General features: G+C 42.5%; 1 protein-coding gene across 1 annotated transcript in view; it reads right to left on the minus strand.

The window, feature by feature from the left end:
• The window catches only part of CWF19L2 (CWF19 like cell cycle control factor 2), a 74529-nt gene extending 53087 nt beyond the window's left edge, over nt 1-21442 (minus strand). Inside the window, exons 1-5 of the mRNA XM_081001891.1 lie at nt 21284-21442; nt 6226-6336; nt 4638-4754; nt 2141-2254; nt 21-140 (exon numbers count right to left, since the gene is read on the minus strand). Of these exons, the coding sequence (XP_080858017.1) occupies nt 21-140; nt 2141-2254; nt 4638-4754; nt 6226-6336; nt 21284-21367 (546 nt within the window). The 5' untranslated portion in view covers nt 21368-21442. The remainder of the gene's footprint in view (nt 1-20; nt 141-2140; nt 2255-4637; nt 4755-6225; nt 6337-21283) is intronic.
• Between the last annotated feature and the right edge of the window lie 2418 nt (nt 21443-23860).

Genomic DNA, 23860 nt, shown 5'->3' on the forward strand with positions numbered 1-23860 from the left:
TAGTTAAGAACCTAACATACCTGTTGATCTTCTTGCGCTTTCTGTTTCTCCAGTAATTTTTCCATTTGCTTTTCAGCCTTCAGTGCTGCTGAAGACAATGTTTTCACAGACATAAAATCCAAGGACATCCACTCATCCCTCTGTAAATAAAACCAGATAATTTCTTGCACATTATGACCAACACAAATTCAGTAATGACCTGGTCTGAGACTTTTTTGGGGAGTCAAAGCCAAACTTAGTGATGTTGAAATCAGAATGCTCGGTCGATACTTTGAATACTTTTTTTTGGTACACATAAAATAGGAATTTCATTAAAAGGTCTTATGAGAATTCATAGACAAGATTCCTCTAATATTCTTTTTTTTCATACTTTTTAACATAGTGTGTGTGTGTGTGTGTGTGTGTGTTTCTGTGTGGTGGTACATGTGGGAGTGAGAACATATCCAAATTCATATCAAGATTAATAATATGGATTTTTCATTTCCTCCATTTGGGTCTTATATTTTGTGACTCATTCCTCCAGGAGAATTTGCATACCCCTAAACCCAAGAGTGCTGAAAAATAAATGGCTCTCTTTGCACACAGCTTCAGTATGTGTCCAGGCCAATTTGGCAGATGCATCATCCATCATGGGTCACAGGTGCACTACAGAGCTTTCATGACACGTAGCTACTCAAAACTGTGCCCAGACATCAGATGGACCATTAAGTGGTTCCAATTAGTGTACATATTTATCTGCGCCTTCATTTGGAAGCACAAAATTGTATCTACAGTGTCAAGGGCCGGGTTGAAGGCCTTTCAAGAAAAGCAATTTCAGAAGCCTAGGACAAAAATAAAATGAATGGGATGATACTGGCAGCTGTACAGTAGCACCTGCCACACCAGATAGACAAGATGATGCACTCCTGACACAGAGGGGGGCAGCAAGTAGGCAGAACAGGGAAGGTGCAGCAAGAATGCATTTGGATTTACAATAAATCCAATAAATCGTCCCCTTCTCCTTGTGCCCTCCACCTTTCCCAACATCAGGGTCTTTTCCAGGGAGTCTTCTCTTCTCATGAGGTGGCCAAAATATTGGGGCCTCAGCTTCACGATCTGTCCTTCCAGGGAGCACTCAGGGCTGATTTCCTTAAGAACGGATTGGTTTGATCTTCTTGCAATCCATGGGACTCTCAAGAGTCTCCTCCAGCACCATAATTCAAAAGCATCAGTTCTTTGGCAATCAGCCTTCTTTATGGTCCAGCTCTCACTTCCATACATCACTACTGGGAAAGCCATAGCTTTAACTATACGGACCTTTGTTGGCAGCGAGTCAATTAGGCTACTAGATATTTTTCTACTGCATAGAAATAACTCTAATAATTATATAACTGGTCAGAAAATAATTCAGCTAAGAAAAAGCTTACACTTGCATGACAGTCCCCCCTTTGTGGAGCACCCACCCTGGTAAGGTACACCTGTCCCCCATATTATTAATTCAGAAGTAGTTTAAAAAACAGCACCTGGATAGCTCCGCTGGCTACAGCGTGGTGCTGATAACAGGAAGGTTGCAGGTTTGATCCCTGTATGGGCAGCTGCATATTCCTGGACTGCAGGGGGTTGGACTTGGGATCCTCAGGATCCCTTCCAATCAACAATTCTATGATTCCTGTTCAACCAGGCATTTGGCGGCTTGCTTGAAATTACTAGCTAGCTGAGAGAATGTGCAACTGTTTTTAAATGCTTTAAACACGTCTGTATTTTATTTTTAATTATACCGACCATAGGCTCCTTTGAGAGAAAGGGCAGGATAGAAATTTAATTAATAAAGAAAGAAACTCAGGGGTAGTCCAAAGGGAGGGACTGAGCCTTCTGCTCTCCCGTGACATTTTCTTGATTTAAACCATCACCCATCACCTTTTAAACCTGCTCATAGCTGCAGAGAAAAGAATGTGGGTTCCCTGCCTTATTCTTTGAGTGCAGCTCCTGGATGGATAATATAAACTGGATGAGTGCCATGAAGAAAAGCATTAAAATCCCTACTCTCCAATCCAAAAAAACTCATCACTCCCCTGAAAGTTAAGAAAACCACCACCTGTTTCAGCCTTAAGTCTTAAAAGAAATCCTAAATACTTCAGAACAGTTAACCACAGGTGCTTACCTGAACTGCCTTGGGACTTCCTGCATCATCTGATTCTTTCTTGCTCACGTTCCAGGCCTTTTCTGTGTTTGAAGACTGTGAAACTGAAGCCTCCACCCATTCCTCCGATGAATCCTAAAGACAAATTGGGGAGGCGGGGTGTAAATAGAAAATTTGTAGAGGACTGAAAAGGTCTTTATGCCTTTCAAATCAGTCCAGTTTAAAAAAGAAACAGTGACAGACTTTCAGAGGGCTACCTTATGTCATGAAGAAAAAGGGAAAGAAATTTCAGATTAATAGAATTGAGGTGGCATTACATGCATTCACGAGCAGGAGACATGCAGATAAAAGGTGTCTGAGTCAGGAATGGCTGAGATGCATTAAAGCAATTTTTTTCAAAAAGAAAAGCAGGACCAATTTATTAGCTTGGATGCCATCACCATTAATACAATGCTAAATAAGATTGCAGACTACTGAACGTTGAACCCACTGTTTCAAAGAATAATGATTTATGTATATTTTTCCTGTATTAAAATGACCTCTTAAAAATGAGGCAGGTTTTCCCAGTATCATTTGATTCTTACAAAACTGGGTTTATAGCACTATAGAATGGGGGTGAGGAGAGAAAAGGCAACATTAATACTGCATTTCAATTCTTTTCTTTTAAATGAGATGGGGGCAGAATTAAGAAGGCATTCAGGAGAGAAACCTAATCAAACTGTTTGGGGCCAGGTCACTTGAAGACTCTTGTCTTTCCATTTATGCCTGCAGACCGTAAGACCATTGTCTGAGGCCCTCTTCTATGTTTCCCTGCCAAAAGAGGCAAGATGGGACGAAATAATGTTTTCAAGGGTAGCACAATTATTGAATAGCCTCTCTAGAGAGACTCACCTGGTGCCTCAATTGCAGTCTTTTTGCTATCATGTGAAGCCCTTTTAATTTTCCCAGTCTTCCGAGTTTTAAGAACATGTTTTTGTGCTTTGCATATCTTTGATGCTACAGTTTTATATTGATGTTTTTTAAAATGTCAAAATACATTATAAAAAAAAATGTCCAGTAGCATCTTAGAGACCAACTAAGTTTCTTCTTGGTATGAGCTTTCGTGTGCATGCACACTTCTTCAGATACACTGAAACAGAAGTCACCAGACCCTTATATATAGTGGGAGGGTGGGGTGGGGTTTTTCTCAGGAGGGTAGTAGGAGATGGGTGATGGACTCAATGGGTATGGTAAACCTGTTGATGACTGTTAATGACAGCAATTAGTCCTACAGAAAAAAGTAAGGGATAGTATGCAGTTGATTAGCATATGTAATGAGAGAGGAATCCAACATCTCTATTAAGACCAGGTCTCTCCATAGTTCCTGATTTATGTTACATTTTATATTTAATGGGCTTTTAAAAAATCTGTGAAAATTTTCATAGTGAACAGTACTGAATTAAAACACTACAAATATAACAGCATTGTTGATTCAACCCCCGATTCTATATGAGAAGAACCTAAACACTGAAATAAGACCAGATCAAAGTAAATTCACAGACTAAGAGAAAACATCCTGGCCATCAGATATAAGGAGTTGCCTTACACAAAGTCAAACCAGTGGTGAAACTAGCCAAGTATAATGGAGTCTGACTGGCAGTAGTTCTCCAATGGTCTTCTGCTTACTTGAGGTCCATTAACTAGAGATACCAAGAACTGAACCTAGAACCTTGCACATGCAAAACACATGCTCTAATTTTGTATGATGTTTCCCCTGAGCAGCACTATGGTACAGATCACAGCCACTGAAAATGCGTCGGTAGAAGCAATAAATTTGAAAAAATATTTTCCTTCCCCAAGCATCGCACTAAAAGCACCACCATCATCATTCTGCCTGGCAGGACAACATATCTAATGGCTAACTGACATCTGTGCTGAGGCTACTACAGAGATGTGATGAGAGACACAGTGAGGAATTTGCCTCTTATTTCTGCTTCTTCCAGAAACGCCCGCAAATGTGAGCAGGAATGAGTGCTAACTTGATGATGTACTGCTGTGAACTCAACTTTCTGTCAATTCGCTGAACAAATTGTATCTGCCACTGGTGTTGAGTTTGAGAGGATTTATAATGACAACAGAGAAAGCGCTCTCTTGGTGTAGAAAAATACATTAAGATCGTATTAAAACTTTCTTACAAAATAAAAAATTGCAGGCAACTTTAAGCCCAAACAGATATGCTTATTGCACCCAACTGGTATCAATGCCCAGCAAAGGCCCAAGAGATTAAGATTTTTAGGAGACACCAAAATGCTACCAGTACTGGCCCTTGCCTTAATTCAGATGCTATCCAGTTACAGCAGAGACTGAATCCACACTCTTTGTTTTAAAAGGGATTTATGTTGTATTGTACTGGCAATAGTACTTTAAACGTACAACATATTTGTCCTTTAGAAGTACATAAAAAATATATGAGCGACAATGTCAAATACTGGTGGCAATAGCTTTCGACCTACTGGTGACTCAGATTATTAAAACTTACAGAGGTGCTATCCGATGAATCATTGTTTTTTTCAACTTTATGCTTCTTGCTCTTCTTTTCTTTTTTATGTTTTTTTGAACGCTTCTCCTTTTTCTTCTTTTTGACAACAGAATGTTCCTAAAGAAACACCAATATCAACACGTCAGGCTACAAGACTTGAAGTAATAAGGCACACCTTATTTTATGAAATAGCAATATGAATCTACATGTGAAATAAACATACATAGTGGTACCTTGGTTCTCAAACGCCTTAGTACTCAAATAACTTGGAACCTGAACGCTGAAAACCTGGAAGTAAGTGTTCCGGTTTGCGAACTTTTTTCAGAAGCCGAATGTGCTCCGTTTTGAGTTACACACTTCCGTTTTGAGTGTTACACTGAGATCTGTCTGTTTTTGCTATTTATTTTGTGTTTTTATTTCTGCGGCTCTTTTTGTTTTTGTGACTGTGTGGAACCCAGTTCAGCTACTGATTGACTGTGTGACTGCAGTACATTCTTTATTGCTTTCATTTTATGGATCAACGGTCTCATTAGATAGTAAAATTCATGTTAAATTGCTGTTTTAGGGGTTGTTCTTAAAAATCTGGAATGGATTAATCCATTTTGCATTATCTTCTATGGGAAAGCGCGCCTTGGGTTTTGGAACGCTCTGGTTTGGAAGAGACTTCCGGAACAGAATAAGTTTGAGAACCAAGGTACCACTGTATGTTGATATAAGTTGTAGCTGTGCAACCATTTTTCCAGAAGCTTCAAATTGTTATGATGAGATTTCCTGAATCGTATCCCAGATTAGATTAGCAGAGATTAACACAGTTTTGAAAAGTTAAACGAGAAGCTATAAGAGGGTGCACAGCTGCCTTCTGTGAGAAATTATACACATGTTCCGATGAAGCGGGAAACTTCAATCCAGGAGATCTTGGGGGTTCAGGTGTCAGTCTTAAAGCTCATGCAGGTATATACAAGCAACCCATTTAAAAACAGTTAAAAACAGTTACATACATCCTGTAAATGGAAATACCCAAAGATGGGGCCATCACAGAAAAGGATCTTGCAGAAGATTTGTTTAAAATATTAATCTACTGTTTAAAGAAGCCTCCATCTTCTCCTATATGAATCACATGGTCCTTAATATCTTCTTCAGATGGCCTTCCCCAGATGCCTCTGGCTTCAGAGATATAATAGACAATAATGAATAGAGAGGCTCTTATGTAAGTGATGCTTGTTTTGGCATTAGCCAAGAACTTTTTGATCCATTGTTTTTACTATTATTATACTGTTGGTGTTTTAATTTGAAATCTAGTGAAACTTTCTTTTTCATCCTGAAGTCACTGAGAATTTCAGCAGGTGGTATATTTTAGTTTTAGTTGGTTACCTATCAGGAAACAGACAGTTAAGCACGTTTGATATTTGCCTTTAAACCATTGTTACCTATCTGCATACCTTTGCAACAGGAACAAGTGAAAGCCTTTTTACAGAACAAATGAATACAACTGCAATGCCAAAAACAGCATCATTTTATATGATGCTGCTTTAGCATAGTCATTACACATTAATCACAAGTATTTATTAGTTGGTGTGACAAACATCACCTTTCCCAATTCCTCTAAACGTTCATTCACATCAGACAGCATCCATGTATCCTCCCCTCGCAGTCGCTTCAGTTCTTTGCGTCGCTCTTCTTTTTCATAATCTACTTTTGCCTTCATTAAGAGAAAAGGAGAAAAATCAACTTCACTTTGGTGAAATACAGTACTCTAATTCTGGGCAAGTATGCAACTTTGTTACTTTAATCTGTCAGACCACTGGTGCATTAGAATAGCGATAACGGCTTTTTAAAAATAGAAGAATTACAATCATTGCTTCTTCACTGAAAGCTGGACTAAGATCTGAAAAGTAACGTTATATCTGACCACACAAGCAAAAACTGAATTCCCAATCTAATCTATTACAACAAAAACATAATTAAGTCCTCCTGCAACACTTTAAAGATTCAGGGCCCATATTAAAAGCAGAGTTTGAGCATAAGTGCAAAATATGTATAAATTTCCCCATTTTCTTTTTTTGCAACATAAGCAAAGTGTTAGAGAGTGGATGCAGTGGAACAAGCTGAGCACCTGGTGGCTTATCAGCCAAAGCACAATGATTTATTGGGTCATCACTTCACTCACTCAACCAAGGAATGATAAAATGGCACTAACTTCCACCACATTATCTCCTCACTCATTTTACAAAAGCTTTCACAAAAAAGTTCGCTATCTGGTCCTGTGAGCTACTGCACTGAAAAATAAATGCCTACAATAGAGTACAGACACTGCTATAGTACCTCTGGGGTACTATAGGTACAGTGGTACCTCTGGTTACGAACTTAATTCATTCCGGAGGTCCGTTCTTAACTTGAAACCATTCTTAACCTGAGGTACCACTTTAGCTAATGGGGCCTCCCGCTGCCGCTGTGCCGCCACCGCACGATTTCTGTTCTCATCCTGGGACAAAGTTCTTAACCCAAGATACTACTTCCATGTTAGCGGAGTCTGTAACCCAAAGTGTTTGTAACCCGAGGTGTTTGTAAACCGAGGTACCACTGTACCAGTGCAACATTACAACCTGCAGTGCTGCACTAGGGCTGTAGGCTGATCTAAGTCTTTCTAACTAGTACAGCAATGTAAATCAGCACTATTGCTATCTACAAAACCTTTACCAAATGGATAACAGGGGTTATACATGCCGCAATACAAGTGCCCTCTTTAGAGATTCAGTCTGAACGCACAAGGGCTAGGCGTGTGTTGGGGGCTCAGTGCAGGCTAAACCTACAACATCTCAGTGTATGCTACCCCCGACACACCCAACCTTCACATGTTTAGCACAAAAGTTGGAAGGGGACTTCTAGGTATGAGCAGTAGGATGCATTTAGAAGCGCTCCCCATACTTTCCCACCCAAAGCAGAAAGGTAAAGTTAGAAGCAGACACGCCCAAGGAGGATGGACGCATGCCCTGCCCAATTTTTGTCCTCACATCTTCAGGCTGACTTCCTGAAGAAGGGTAAGGAAAGGCAGTGGTGAGACAATGGCAACAAGGAAATCACATCAGGCATCCTGATCGGTCATCAAATCAGGTGCCATCCTTGAAGCCACCATCTAATATTGTACCTCAAGTAACTCTGTGCCCGTCAAAAATACACACACCCTTAGGATTCAGGAGGATTTGCTAGCAAAGATTTGGTCACCAGGTTTCAGGCCAGACTAGATGATACTGGTGATGTATAGCTCCTCCTCCTCCAACAAACAGCCCTATGCTGTTGCCTCCTCTCCCCACCCCACAAAAGATATCCAGTAATGCAAAATATGTGAGGCGACATCACTGTACTACAAATCTCCCTGCCTCATTAAATTAGCTGAGCACAGGCTGGAAAAAGCAATGGTGTGACCAAGTGGTTTATATTACTAGAAGTAACCGGGATGGGGGTGGGGAGGAGGATATGTGGGAGCTACTCTTTGATGTCCAGTTACAAGCTTGGTCACTCAGGGATATTTCATTGAAATTAATGCCAGGCCAAAAACATAGTTCAGGTGTTAATCGCAGAACTGTGTACTACAGCGCTTTCTCTACCTACTCTTCTTTATTCTTCTTTGGCGATCACTCGTAGCCAAGTAAGATTGTCTTCCATGAACACGGTCTTAACAGTTAGTCTGTAAGTGAGTGTGGGTGTAGTTGATGGATGTTGATGTTGTCTACCTAGTGCCCTCTAGATGACATTAGGCTCCTACTCCCATCAGCCCAGTCGAGAAGGTCAATGGTCAAGGAGGATGACAGCTGTAGTCCAACAACATTTGGAGGCCACTATGGCTGCATTGTGGGTTAAACCACAGAGCCCAGGACTTGCTGATCAGAAGGTCGGCGGTTCAAATCCCCGCAATGGGGTGAGCTCCCGTTGCTCGGTCCTAGCTCCTGCCCACCTAGAAGTTCAAAAGCACGTCAAAGTGCAAGTAGATAAATAGGTACCGCTCCGGCGGGAAGGTAAACGGCGTTTCCGTGCGCTGCTCTGGTTCGCCAGAAGTGGCTTAGTCCTGCTGGCCACATGACCCGGAAGCTGTACGCCAGCTCCCTCGGCCAATAAAGCAATATGAGCGCCACAACCCCAGAGTCAGTCACGACTGGACCTAATGGTCAGGGGTCCCTTTACCTTTTATGGCTGCATTATACATGTTTCATTCCTAAATTACAGTATTCCATCACTCCCACATCCAGGTCTGTTACACTTTCATTTAAACTAGCCCCTTGAAAACTTTTTTCGTCCAGACTAAAGCAGAAACAAAAATCAGGCAGTGACCTCTTGTTCCATTAGTCTAATACAATCACACAAAGCTTACTGACATCAATCTCTTTCTTCCCTTCTGTATTTTATAATTAAATCCCCCTGCTAGTTGCTGGTTTCTTTCCTGTGGTACAAAAGCCAAGCCTAATTACTTCACATTTTTCAACTCTCACCCGGTGCAAGCTTTTCATTCTAAGCCAGAGCTCATTAGTGCTGTCCAATACCGCAGAAATACCTGCCAATTTTCCTTTTGCCCTTACAGATTAATTTATACCTTCCAGTAATTTTGCCTCATGTCATGAGCCTGGCTGCATTTAACTTCTATTGTTCCAGGCACAATAGGAAGTCTAAAGCTTTAAATGCACCTCACAGATGTGCGCACACAAATGCACAAATGTATCAACAGGAACTTCTAGTAGCTAGGTTTGCTGTTGCATAAGTGGAATGGCCTCTAGAGATTCTTAAACACTTTCTGAGAGGACATACCAAGATAACAGAAGGTCATGTTTGGAATGTGTCAATGAATTCCAGCTCCTGACTCACTATTTTCACAACATAATCTTCAAAGTTCATGACAACACAACCTCACATTGCAAGAACCATGATCAACTATATAACCTTTGGCATAAACCAACCATATTTCGTGCTTTGGCTACGAAAGCGTATATTTCAGTACCTATCCAGTCACTTATGCTGATAAAAGATCAACTACTAGCTTTAAAAATGAGAAACTGAACAGGTATAGATCACAGGAAGCCCGCAATTTACACAGAGGTTACATTCCAAGGATTGCGCCTAAAGTCAAAATAATGTACAATGGTCCCTTGGGTTAAGAACTTAATTCGTTCTGGAGGTCTGTTCTTAACCTGAAGCACCACTTTAGCTAATGGGGCCTCCTGCTGCTGCTGCGCCGCCGCTGCACGATTTTTGTTCTCATCCTGAAGCAAAGTTCTTAACCCGAGGTACTATTTCTGGGTTAGCGGAGTCTATAACCTGAAGCATATGTAACCCGAGGTACCACTGTATAGTCAAAACACACTGGGTTCAATGGTGGGTGGGACTGCCAAAGCCATTTTCCCCAGAATGATATATGCACACTAAGCTTCTGGCACTTCCTCAGCAAGAAGAGTGAGACATCGTAGAGCTAATTTACTATTTATTTACACATTATGTACAGACAAAAGCATAATGGCGTCCGTTCTCTCCAGCTCCAAGAGAACAAACAGAACAAATAAAAGTGAAAGTACATTACAGAGGAAGACATAAGACTGTCTTCTGTTCCCCACACTTGTCCCAGACAGGCATGTGATTTACAACAATCTCATCTGCAGCATCGGAGGAGTGAAATTGCTAACACTTGTTTGATACTAGATTGCCCTAGGTGGAGGGGGATAAATAGGCTGGTTGTAAATTATGCTTAATTGCTGCCATGAGCGGGATTCACCTAACCAGTCACATCAGTGGAAGCTCTGTGCAAGGACGCCCGCTTGCGCAATGGGGCTTTCCTCCCCCCACACCCCAAAATTGGCTTGTGGGGGCTTGGAGCAACCCTAAAATAGCACGTAAACAGGGAGAGGAAGAGGAATCGTTCCATCTGGCAAGCTGCAGTGCTTGCGCAGATAGAACAATGAGAAGAGTGCAACGTTGTATTCCACCCTATGCGTTTTTGTACACCAAAAGTTTGCTTTGTAATAATTGGTGGGTTGGGGATAAGATGTCTTGTCGGTATAGTGAGTGGTAACTGCAGAGCAGCTGCTGCAACAGTGGGACCACATTCCCCTCCAACTTCTGCACTCTCATCTGGCGGGGTGCATGCAAGCAACCTGAGACTTCTCCTAAATGGAAGCCCTCGCTGCTCTTCCCTTTTCAGGCCCCTCTTGGCTCTAGGAGACAGAGGCGCGAGGGATGGTGGGGATTTGACTAGGCTGTCATTCACCTGAACAGCCTCTTCCTCTGGCATGTCCTGTGTGCTCATCTCCATCTCTGATGGCTCTGACCATTCTTTTTCCCCCTCCCTGCCTTGCAGGCAGTGGCAAAGCCCATAAATCACTGTCCTCCTCTCCTATTGGAAGAAGAGACTCTAGAAACCCCACTGTGCAGGCAGGTGGAAAAACTAGTACATTTTAAAAGCAAAAAAACCCCAGAAAACTGAACACCATTATATTCCATTATTTGGAGGACAAAATGTTAACTATTTGAGTATGTTCACCTTTGCAAATGAATATAGAAGCCACTCTAGAAAGTTCTTGCGTAAACAGAACGAATGTAACAAAGATGGAGACAAAAGGACACTTTTAAAAATGCTTTCAAAACCCCTTCTCTATGAAATTTCAGTGAAAATCACCATTTTACCACCATTTGGCAGAGGAATATTATGGTCTATTAAATCCTGCACAAAAGCTCCAATATCTCTATGGAGTGAGAGGCATTTTTCATAAAATTATAGCTATATTCCTGATAGAGTTGACATAGTTTCCAGGAGGCCCTCTTCAATGTTCTCAGAAGCATTGCTAAACCTCACATTTTTCACAAGCAGGATAGAAAAAGAATTTCTAATGCACTTGAAGGAACAGTAAAATACACTACAATTTCTATCTGCTGCAACACTGACTGACTGAGCTACAAAGGGCTCCGAGAGGACCAGTAGCATTTAAAAACAATGATTTACAGGGTTATTGTGATGCCACACCATATCAAACAAACTGCTTTTAAAACTCCTCTCACTTTTAAAAATGGTATATCCTGTAAGGCCATGGCAGGTGGGGGAAAACGTTTAAGCCAAAACAGAAGTCAAATCCCTCTCAGCCACAAATAACTAACAGATCTTGAGATCTAAGCCATTGCCTGCTCACACCATAGTTCAGTTACAATATAAATAAAAATTAAGTGCAAATACATCACATCTTCTCAAACACAGATCACATATTGAATTCATAAGCAAATCTACAAAGGATAGGCAGAAGGAGAAAACATAGTGACTTGGACTGTCAAACAGGAACCTTTTAATTACTGGATGATTGGAATTCAGTTCTAATAAATAAACCCCAGGTGCTTTAAGTCTATTTTGTTACTTTTATCTTTAATACTAATAACTTAATTATTTGTTGAATTCTACAGTATTATGCACAATACATGAGAGTCAGGTTGACGGAGCTCTATGGAGATTGCCTCCAAGAAAATACACACAAGTACTAGATTAATCTCATGATTTCCTATCTAACAGGCTAAAGCAGATCCTACACACCTATTTTTTATTTTTGTATGAAATGTCAATTCAAAATTAAACCTGGTCATTGCATTTGTTTCCACAGTAATCAGATACAGTACCTTCAGAAATACTAGTACAGGTGCTGAAAGTGTCTGATAGCACCAGCTGATGCACCCATGATGACATCCCTCAGGCACCACAACTGTTTTCAAAAAATACTCTGGTAACTGCAATTCGACTAAACCAGTCTCTATTTTGATGCCCCAATCCAAACCAATGATCTAAACACAACCAAGCATTGTCACTTTCTCTTTCACACATTCTGATCTTCTCCAGGGTAGAAACTGAGGAGATTTCACCCCTCCCATACACAAGAATCTCCTGATCATCTCCTGATGGTCTCTGCTGACTCTCCAGAGAAGAGGAGGCGTGTCCTGCCTATCTACTTATTCTGCCCAGCAACATATCTGTGTGTGTGTGAGAGAGAGTCAGTCAGTCAGTGTATCGGAGAGAGTGAGAGTGTTAGAGATCCTAGAGATAAGATTGCTGTTAGAGCAGCTGCAGACTCTCAGTGTAGCATTGATTTATGCTTAGAATATTCAGCTCTGTATATAGTTTTGTATCATAGTTGTAGTTACAGAATAAAAGGAAGACATTCTACAGAGCTGCTCTCCGAGTGGTTTATACTCTGCAAGACTCTGCAAAACTCTGCTGCGCAACGACTGTATTATTGAGACAGTGAATCCGGTGCTCTCAGCTCTAAGCTGTGAGTCCACAGCACTGTGACCTGTTCCTGTGAGAAAGGAGGTCTCTGGCGGTGCTACCCAGCTCGCCTAGCCCAGTCGGGGTTGAGGTGCAAGAGTCCAGTTGGTGCACTGGCTCTAGGGCGATGCTGACATCGGTTATGGGCCCAGTCGTTGTTCCAGTCGTCTGACCTGGCGTTGTTCCAGTCATCCCAGGCGTCCCAGGCGTCCCAGTCGCCAGAGGTTTCTGTTGCTGATTGCCGGACGGTGGAACGGACGCTGCATGCTGGACTGATTTGCGGTGCCCAAAAGCAGAGCTGTTTTGGAGCAGAGTGTTCAAGCTGCCGCTGTTGCTCTTGCTGCTGCTTGATTTATGGAGGTATGTTGCTGACTGCCAAAGGAAGGAGATAGCATCCCTGTTTGCCTGTTAATTGCGCTCTGAGTGGGAGAGAGAGTGGCTGAGGGAGTCAAGGCTTTATCTGTGTTGCACGAGGGAAGTGTCTTGCTCTAAGTAATAGCAGACATGGCCTGTGCACATTCTGGCCAGATGGCTCTGTCCTTTCCTCTCCTCACGCCTGAAACCTATGCAGTTTGGCAAGTAAAGATGAAAGCGCTTTTACAGAGGGAAAAGCTATTTCACACGATAGAAGATGACCCTCCAGATAAGGATGATGATGATTGGGCTGAGTGGCATGCTGCAGATATGAAAGCCCGAGGGACAATTGTTTTGAGTGTTTCAGACCACTTGCTGGTGAACTTAGAGGGTCAAGAGACTGCACAAGCTGTTTGGCATAAGTTGAGAGATATGCATCTTAGACAAAATGCTGGTTCCAGTGTGATTTTCTTTAAGAAGCTGTGCAGGCTGCAGTTGGAGAAAGGTGGTGATTTGCCTAGCCATCTATCTCAATTAAAGCGTCTCAGACAGGACCTTGTTCAGCGAGACCTGGCTATTTCAGAGGCTGTGTTTGCAATGCTGATGATCAATAGCCTAGATGAGTCTTATGATGGAGTGGCTGCCCAGATTTCCACAATGCCTTGTGACCGGCTAACAGAAGATTATGTGTCTAGCGTGCTCTTGAATGAGTGGGATCGCAGACAGGCTGTTAAAGAAAGCCGGGACTGTGCTGTTAAAAATATGCTTGAAAATGTGCCTGAGTCTTCAGCAGGGGAAAGTGAAAGTGAAACTGCTGCTGTTAAAGCTTTGAAATTGAAGCGGTGCTTTTCGTGTGGAGCACAAGGCCATTTGAGTTTCCAGTGTAAGAAGTCTTCAAAGAAGAAGGGAAACTTCAGAGGCAGAGGGGGAGGAGGAAGAAATCCCCAAGCACCTGCTACTTCAAAGGCCTTGATCTCTCGCTGTTCCAGTCAACGTGGGCGGAGTTTCTTCGTGGTCGACTCTGGCTGTTCAAACCACGTGGCCAAAGATAAGAATCTCTTTGTTCAGCTTGAGAAGCAAGAGAAAGAAATTCATCAAGCAGATGGGACAGTTCTCACGAGTATGGCTCAGGGAACTGTGTTCTTAAAGAGCCTGAATGCAACTATTAAGAATGTCCTGTATGCGCCTGATATTCAGGACAATTTGTTGAGTGTTTCCCAGCTTGATCGTCAAGGGTTTAAGGTGGTGTTTGCTAAATCTCGCTGTGAAATTCTTAGAGATGGCAAGCTCATTCTCTATGCAAAATGTGTAAATGGATTGTACCAATTGCCTTTTGTTTCAGGTACAGGCACTGCAGAAGCAACTGAGAAAGAGTGTTGCAATTTGTCTGTAGATAAGAATGAGAAGTTGCATGACCAATGTATTCATTATTACCATCGCGTTTATGGTCATTTGAATTTCCAGGCTGTGGCAAAAATGCCTGATATGGTTCAGGATATGAAGTTGAAAGAATGTCCCTACCACATGAAATGTGTTTCTTGTGCTGAGAGTAAGGCAAGGCAAGCTCCCAAAGGTACAGAGTCTGGGAGAGAGGCCAAGAAACCATATGAAGTCATTCATGCAGACTTAGTGGGGCCTCTAGCGCTCTCTAGAGGCAATTCAAGGTTTTTCATGGTTCTGATAGACTCCTATTCAAAATATGTTTGGGTCTATATGCTGCAGAAAAAGTCTGAAGCCTTTACCAAGTTTCGCCAGTTTTGTAAATGGCTCAGAAATGTACATAATGAGAATGTACGTTGTCTTTTCACAGACAGGGGTGGAGAGTTTTGTTCAGAAGAGTTTGAGAGTTTTCTTTCTGAACAGGGCATTGAGCATAGGACAGCCACGCCCAGATCACCCTGGCAGAATGGTTTATGTGAGAGAGTAAACCAGACTCTGCAGCAAGGAATCAGAACGCTGTTACATGATTCAGGGCTGCCCAATCCTTTTTGAGCTGAAGCTCTTTCGTTTTTCTGTCATGTGTATAACAGGAGATACCAGTCTAGTGTAAATTGCACCCCATATGAGATGCTTCACGGAAGAAAGCCATGTGTAAAGCATTTTAAAATTTTTGGTTCGGAGGTTTGGGTGCACACCTCGCAGGGTGACAAACTGAGCAAGCGTGGAGAACATGGTGTTTTCCTAGGATATGAGAAAGGGTCTTATCGTGTTCTGATCACAGACACGAAAACCATAAGGCTGACCAGGAGTATTGATGACAATCCACAATGGGACAGAGTTGGTGTTTTTCAGTATCATCCCATTTGTGATGATGGTGCAAAAGGGGCAAAGAAAGTTAAGAGGGAGGCAAGTGTTGTTGGTGATGATAATCCTGATGCCAATGTAGTTCCAGATGATGGCACAGATTATCAGAGCCCAAAAGCCTCAGGTGAGTCTGACGCTGACTCAGACTTAGCAGCTTCATATACTTTAGCTCCCCATTCTCCCAAAGAGGAGGAAGCACCAGAACAAGAGGATCAAAGAGTTCTGCGCAGGTCCGAGAGAACAACCAAGGGTGTACCACCGAAAAGGTTTTCTGAAGAGTTTGCAAAGACTGCGGTCACGAGCAACTCTGGTGGGGTTTTCAAACCTAGCATGAAGTGTGCTGAGAGTAGTAGCACAAAACGCTTTATTTATTTCCTTACCTGATATTTGAAGGAAAGCGTGTATTTGAGTTCTGAAAAATGGTTTGTTCAAATCTGCCTAATTAGAAATGTCAATTTGTATTTGAAAGGAAGAAATGTGTGTGAAGATTTTTCCAGAAGCTGCTTATTCAGTGGTATTGTAAAAGTGTTTTATATGCCGGGAAAAGAGATACCTGCAGATATGTTAACCAAGGTTGTAAGCAGAGAACAACTTTTGGAGTGTGTGTGTAAATTGCAGTTATGTTAAAGATTCTTGAAATGGTCGGATGAAATGGGGGAGGATGAGGAGATTTCACCCCTCCCATACACAAGAATCTCCTGATCATCTCCTGATGGTCTCTGCTGACTCTCCAGAGAAGAGGAGGGTGTGTGTGTGTGAGAGAGAGTCAGTCAGTCAGTGTATCAGAGAGAGTGAGAGTGTTAGAGATCCTAGAGATAAGATTGCTGTTAGAGCAGCTGCAGACTCTCAGTGTAGCATTGATTTATGCTTAGAATATTCAGCTCTGTATATAGTTTTGTATCATAGTTGTAGTTACAGAATAAAAGGAAGACATTCTACAGAGCTGCTCTCCGAGTGGTTTATACTCTGCAAGACTCTGCAAAACTCTGCTGCGCAACGACTGTATTATTGAGACAGTGAATCCGGTGCTCTCAGCTCTAAGCTGTGAGTCCACAGCACTGTGACCTGTTCCTGTGAGAAAGGAGGTCTCTGGCGGTGCTACCCAGCTCGCCTAGCCCAGTCGGGGTTGAGGTGCAAGAGTCCAGTTGGTGCACTGGCTCTAGGGCGATGCTGACAGAAACTCTGTTCTAAATAGCCTTTCCCCAAGGCAGAAAGGCAATCTGCACTAAAGGATTTTTTAATCTGCCATGTTGCAACATCCCTAGCAAACTTCCTCAGTATTCAGCCCCATGCCACCTTGCATTTATCATTTATGAAGGCCATTTGTTAATTTTTTTTTAAATGATATTTATTAAGAATTTTTAGAATTACAAAAAAGAAACAAAAAAGAAAAAGAAAGAGAAAAAACAAACGAAAAACAAACCACAATCAAGCAATACAAATTAATAGAAATCAGAATCAAAAAATAACATAACACGATCAAAAGACAAAAATATGCCACAAACGTTTAAAAACAAATCCAATATTCTCAAATCCTTAACTGTCATTACCTTCTTTCTTTGACCTCCTCACCCCTCCTTTTTTTTGTATCCTAGTTATTAATCGTCGCAGCAAATCCTTTCCATATTTCATAATATTCTGTCATTACATTACCTTAATCTATTTTAATCTTATCTTACTATAAAAAACCTTAAAATTTAAAACTTAGATCTTATTTATACCAATTTCTCATAACCATAATATTCTTACATAATTCTTTAAACATTTTTGCTAAAGCCAAATAATTTCGTTCTAACATTTTTCTAACGTTCATCAATTTTATAAAACAATCCTAATAAAAAAAAATATTTTTTTCTTCCAATCTTCATCCAGCGTCTCTTCCTCCTGGTCCCGGGTTTTGTCAGTCCTTTCTATCTCATCAATCTAGCACATTAACCTGGTAATCTTATGTCCGAGGCCCTTAAGTCCCTTCCATATCCCTTCCGCGGCTCTTCTTCATATTTATACCTGTACTTTACTTTGTCTCCTGCTCCTTTCACTCGTGGGAACTCCAACTTAACAATGTTTTTGACCCTTCTCGACAAATCAGCCCCTTTTCCATAGTCCACACTAAACTCCATGTGGTATTTAAAAACATGTTTCAAAGTCCCTCCAGAATTAAGAGCCCCCACAACCCCAAACATCTCACGGCCCATTGCCAGACTTGAAAAGTCCAAACATCTCTGCATAGGGGGGTCTATCCAACCCCCCATTTCCAAACCAAACCAAACTTTATCTTTCCAAATCTGGCTTTTTCCAAGTTCATTTGTCAAATCCAAGAACTCATGTTCCTGCTGGGCCACAGCTCCCTCCATCTCTGGCGCCCAAGGTTCAGCAACATCCTCTCTCATCTGTTCTGTCAGAGCACACTCCTGATTTGAATCCTGGGTGGGCTCTATATAATTTCCCACTGCCTGTCCAAAATTTCTGATCGCATCAGTCATCAAGTCCGTCTTCTCATGTAGCTGTTCCAGTAGGGCACTTGTTTTACAGAAAGCACGCAGCAAAGCTTCTGAATACATTGTTCTGCAAGGTCAGAAGGCTATTCCCACGATCGTAATCTGTAGCAGCTGCAAGCTCCCCGATTCAGAATTTGAAACTGTTTCACAGGCTCTCTCTAGGGGAAGAACTTCTTTTTGTTCTTTTCTTTTAAAGGCAGATCTGACAACAAAGTTTCCTTTTTCAGATATTTAGTCAATATTTGTTCCTTTAAAATGCGAAAAGGAACAGTGGAACCACTATGTTTCTCTTCTTTTAACTATCTGTCAAAAACGTTTGTCTCTGGTCAATGAGCTTCCCAAAGAACGTCAGTCCTGACACCCCGCTCCAGGATCAAGACAGTGGAAAGTTACTTTGCTTTACACTCTCTTCTGCAGGTTTAAACAGTCCGGAAAAAATCCCCCCTCTTCTCCTGCTTCCGAAGGGGGTTCAACAATTTTAAATGATGGAAGTTAATCCTTTACAAGCGATTTTCTGAACTCTAGTTTGCCATGTCTTTGCTTTGATCTATCTACAAAGAAACGGAAGGCTGACTTCCTGTTTAGACCTTCCCGTTTCAGTGCCAAATTAAAGTAGATTTTTAAGTCCAATTTTCCTTTCTACTCACAAATCATTATTTAGAGTCCAATTGTCCGAGATTTAAGTACTCACGGGTGATTATTTTAAAAGCCAAATTGTCCCAGGAAAAAGGCAGCGCTCTCTGGCAACGGCTGTGCGGCTTCGCTCCACGGAAGAAGCAGTTGACTCTCAGCACCGCGCCACTTCCCCCTCTTCGCTCCGGAGCCCGTTAGTGGGTTCCTTTGCGGGTTGGGGGGGCGCTAAAGGTGCCCACCGAGTCCCATGGTCACAGGCTTCATCCGCCTGTGATTTTTGAAAGGGTCCCCGCTTCGCCGTAGCGGGAAAGACCCGTTCCCGTGGAGCTGGTCCCTCCAGATCAGAGGGAGTCCGCCATTACCGATGGCGCCACCCCGGAAGTCCTGAAGGCCATTTGTTCAAAGCTGCTTGGATCATGTGTTTTGCATACTGCCATCATTTAAACAAGAAAAAACAAACCAAGAAAACTGTTGCTTTTAAGAGCACAACTATGGGTTACAGCAGTCAGGGGACCTTTTCTGAAGACAGCATCCTTGCATCGTGTTTTCCCACTAACATGTAGCATCACTTATCCCAAATCATGATATTCTGTTTCCCTTCACGCCATGGGCTGCCACTAGCAGGAATGGGGAAAACATGTGCTATCACAACATGGAGGAAATAATCCAATATGCTGTGGAAGAGAAGGAGAACTCAACTTGGGAGTGCCTTTTCTACCACTGTAATCCTACACACTCCACTGCTTTGCGGCTATACTCGATTCAGGAGAAAGCCTTCTGGAGCAAACCCTGAGGAAAAATCTGTAGCTCTGCCTTTCAGGACATCTTCAGAAGAAAAAGCTAAAGAGTAAACCATACACAATTCCAAAGTGGAGTCCCTAAGATGGTTGGATGGTGCCTTGTATGCCTCCTTCCAACAATTCCTGCAGTCAAGCTAGAGCCAAATGTATTGCTCTGCTTTCCTTTGCAGCACATCACCAAGGCTGAAAGGGTGGGGACTTGTCCTCTGGGCAGCCCAGGCTTGTGCCCCAGAGAGGTCATCTGCAACTGTCATCTGAGACCCCTCACCATGTGCCCCGTCAACAAGAGGTCAGAAGATGGAAACACAAGAATGGTCCTTTTCAGTGGCAGCTCCCCACTTATGGGGAATGCTCCACCCAGGGAGGCTCACCATCTTGATTAATTTTTAGGCACCTGGCAAAACCTTTTCTTTTTACCTGGGCTTTTTACCCTTATTTGAAGGGTTACAAGAAATTGCGACCTCTTTTAATGGGGCAGGTTCCATAAGACCTCTCTTTTATTGGAATAGATTTTTTAAAGCTTTTTCATTAGTTTGCTTCTTTTAAATAGTTCTAGAAGTAATACTGTGCTGTAAGTCACTTTGAGTCACTTTTATGAGTAAAGCAAGTAATAAATATAAATAATTAAAGTTGGATGTCAACATCCCCAGATTCGCTGATGACAGCTCCCAATAGCTTCATATAGACGTGAAACAGAATGTATGACAAGATCAATCTCTACTGAATATCTCCCCCAAAGGATAAATCCCACAGAACCAACCGACAATCAACCAAAGCTATCCTCATATTACCGTACTTGTGCTTTTCTGAACATTTTCCAGCCCTCCAGCTTCCTTTTTAAGGTGTGGAAACTAGTATTGTACACAGCACTTCAAGTTCAGTCACAACATAGACGTGCATGGTGGCATTATGACATCGGTGGCTTTGTTTTTAATCCCTTTCCTAACAATCCTTAACACATAATTCATCTATTTGGTGCACGCACATTCACCACATTGGACGAAATTATGAAGGGGAGGGGCATTTACAAACAATTTCTTTCACACAAGTAACTTTTGTGTAGGAAAGCTATGTGGTGTACAAAGCAACACTTAGGACCGGTTGAACCCTACGTGGAAATGCACACACAGAAACCACAGAAGTTCAGCCGATAAATGCGCAGGCGATAAACATATAACCTGGCCCTGTGATCTTTGAATGAAGGGTGCTTCCTGAATTCAACTTAAAAAAATATAAGACCTAAGGATTCATAGATGGAGACAAACATCCTCATAAAGATGTCCTAAATATAAGAGGGCAGCTCACAAAAAACAAACCCGCATTGGCTTTTCACTAGTTTTAACTGCAATTACTCCTCTCCCACCTCCTCACCCAAAGACTCCTGCGGTTTGGGAAGGGTGCTCAGAACTACCGCGCAGAGGTCCTTAGCCCAACTCCGAGAACTACATTTCCCAGAGTTCTCGGGGATACTTCCTGCAATCACAGAGGAATTTAAACATGTCCTGCTGTTGCAGAGAGCTGCTGTTCCGAAATAGGGAAATGACCCTAATACCTGGGGGGGGGGGGGATTCAAAACAAGGGCTGAAGGGGGGTGAAGGGAGCGAGAACCTCATGTTATTTACACAATAAAGACAAAAAAGGGGTGAAAAACGTCCCGTCGACCCTTGAATGGGGGCGGAGGGAGAAGAGAAAGAGAGGAGGAGGAGGGGGGTTCCTTCAGAAGTGGGGTGAGAACAGGGCCCAGCAACGGGCTGACAAGCCGAGCCGGTCCGTCACCTGCTGTAGCAGCGCCTCGCGGTGGCGGCGCCTCTCTTCCTTGCGCGCCGCCAGAGTCCTCTCGCTTTCAAACCCGGACGCCATGCTTGTTAAGGGAAAACGCCGAGCGCCGCCGTAAAGCAAACCGGCCCCTCTTTCCGGGTCCCGCCCCCGCGCGCAACCCTGTAAAGAAGCGACGTAAAAAAAAACTGCGAGGGACGGAGGGAGGAGCGAAGGGTTACGTCAGTGGTCTCCTCTTCCTCCTCCTCCTCGCGCGTGCTCAGTGTTCCTAGGCGTTGCCATGGAGCCCCTTTTCCTGTTTGCCTCAAGGGCAGCGTTCGAACGGATGACGTCCAGCAGCTGGATGCAGAGGCGCCACCAGCCTTGGTCAAATGAAGCAAACAGCCCAAGGCTTCATTAGGGAGTTACTGTTTCCCTTTCTCTTTATAAAGAAAGAGAGGGAGATAATGTCAGCGGCATTATTTATTCATTACTATTTGTTACATTTGTTAGTCGCTTTTTTTTCTTGCACAAGGCAAAACCCAAAGCGACTTGCAACCAAAAAAAAAAAAACCCTCACATAAATACGTTAAGGAGAAGTGAAATGCATTGAAAACATCCCACCCAATGTTGGACCAAGACTGAGGCGATGTAGATTCAAAACCCCACTTCAACCGTGAAGCTCACTAGGGGATACTGGACCTGTTACTCCCTCTTCACCTAACTCGCAGGGCTGTTATTAACATAAGGATGTTTGAAGAGAAGACAAGCATCACAAGAAAATGTCGGCGGTGGGGGATCTAGCTTAAATATTTTGAAAGTTTTTCTAGAAAAATAGGTGCCGGTACTCACCGTGAAGTTGTTGCAGTAAGTGCCAAACTTTTAAACAACAACAAAAGAGGTGTCGGTACTGTGTGCCCTTGAATACCCCCTGAAAGGGTAGCAGTTTCTACAGTGTGTGTCCTTTAAGGTTAACTTTCAAGATATTTAAGCTAGATTTCCCCCTTGACATTTTCTTGTGATGCTTGTCTTCTCTTCAAACACCCTTAGACACGTAATATTACACGCTGAAGTTGCTTCCCACTGCATATTTTAAAAATGATTTCCTCTTAGACACCTAATCACAAGGGGGTGGGCACAGAAGTTGGATTAGGCATCTGAGACCCAGATAATGTAACAGGGCTAATTATATACCATTCCATCGCAGCCACACAAACTTTACTTTCAAATCCAAGTTGTTCCTTAGAGGTGTGGTTTTGAGTTGGCCAGGTTTTCTTTCTGTCACCCTCCACTGATTCAGGTAACTTATTGCAAGCATTGATCATGGAATCGTTGAATTGTAGAGTTGGAAGGGACCTCAAGAGTCATCTAGTCCAACATCTTGCAATGCTAGGAATCTCAAATAGATCGTACATGACAGATGGCTACTCAACCTCTGCTTAAAAACGTCCAATGAAGGAGAGTCCACAACCTCCAGAGGGAGACCAGTCCAACGTCGAACAGCTCTTATTACTAGAAAGTTCTTCCTGATCTTTAGTCGGAATCTCCTTTCTTTTAACTTGAAGCCATTGGTTTGAGTCCTACCCTCCAGAGCAGGAGAAAACAAGCTTGTTCCATGTTCCTTGTGACAGCCCTTCAGATATTTGAAGATGGCTATCATATCTCCCCTCAGTCTCTTCTTTTCCAGGCTTAACATACCCAGCTCTTTTAGTCGTTCCTCATAAGGCTTGGATACATTCCAGCTTGTCAATATCCTTCATAAATTGTGGTGCCCAGAATTGGACAGTATAACAGTGTCATCTGCAGATTTGATGACCATCCCCTCAATTCCTTCATCCAAGTCATTTATAAAGATCTTGAACAACAATGGGCCCAGGACAGAACCCTGTAGCACCCCACTTGTCAGTTTTTTCCAGGATAATGCTTTATTTCCAACATGGAGGAAATCCTAAAGGGAAGGGGTAGCCCCCAAATAGCCCAATGAGGACTGAGCATGCTCAGTGTCATGGAATGCCAGCTAACTGTTGGAGTGGGGGACAAAAAAAAATGGAGGCAGGGAATAGAAAAGAAAAAAACATGAAGGCTGCAGAGCTGGCTGGTAGGAGCCCAAAACAGAAGCATATTTTGTTGCAGTGCCCTCTTGTAATTACAAATACTGTAGTTGTCTCAATAATCAGCAACATGATGAAGGTTTAAGAGGAGCTAGCCCAGGCTTGTAATAGGATTGCTCTCACTCAAATATTTATCCCACCTATTGCGTTTCTAAAACAATATAAAGGGCATTGTCAAAGTGTGAGGTGGTTAATCCTACTTATGTCATTTTTGAAGGGGAAAAATGTCCTGCAAGTCCTCCCTCAGGCTCTCTAATAACCATAGGAAAAGCATTTTTAATAATAAAAAAAGATAAAGGGGAGGGAGAGGGCATTATTTCAACTGCCTGCTTTAAAAATCTTGCCTAAGTATAGATTCATGTTTACAAGAGGGTGACGTTTTGCTCACCTTTGCTCTATAATCCTTCCTACTGGGAGGAACAGCCATGTTAATAAAAGACAATGGTCTCCGGCGACATTGCTCCCCATAACTGAACTCCAACAGGGA

Source organism: Podarcis pityusensis (assembly GCF_964106645.2).
Source record: "Podarcis pityusensis genome assembly, chromosome: 4".
Taxonomy (NCBI): Eukaryota; Metazoa; Chordata; class Lepidosauria; order Squamata; family Lacertidae; genus Podarcis; species Podarcis pityusensis.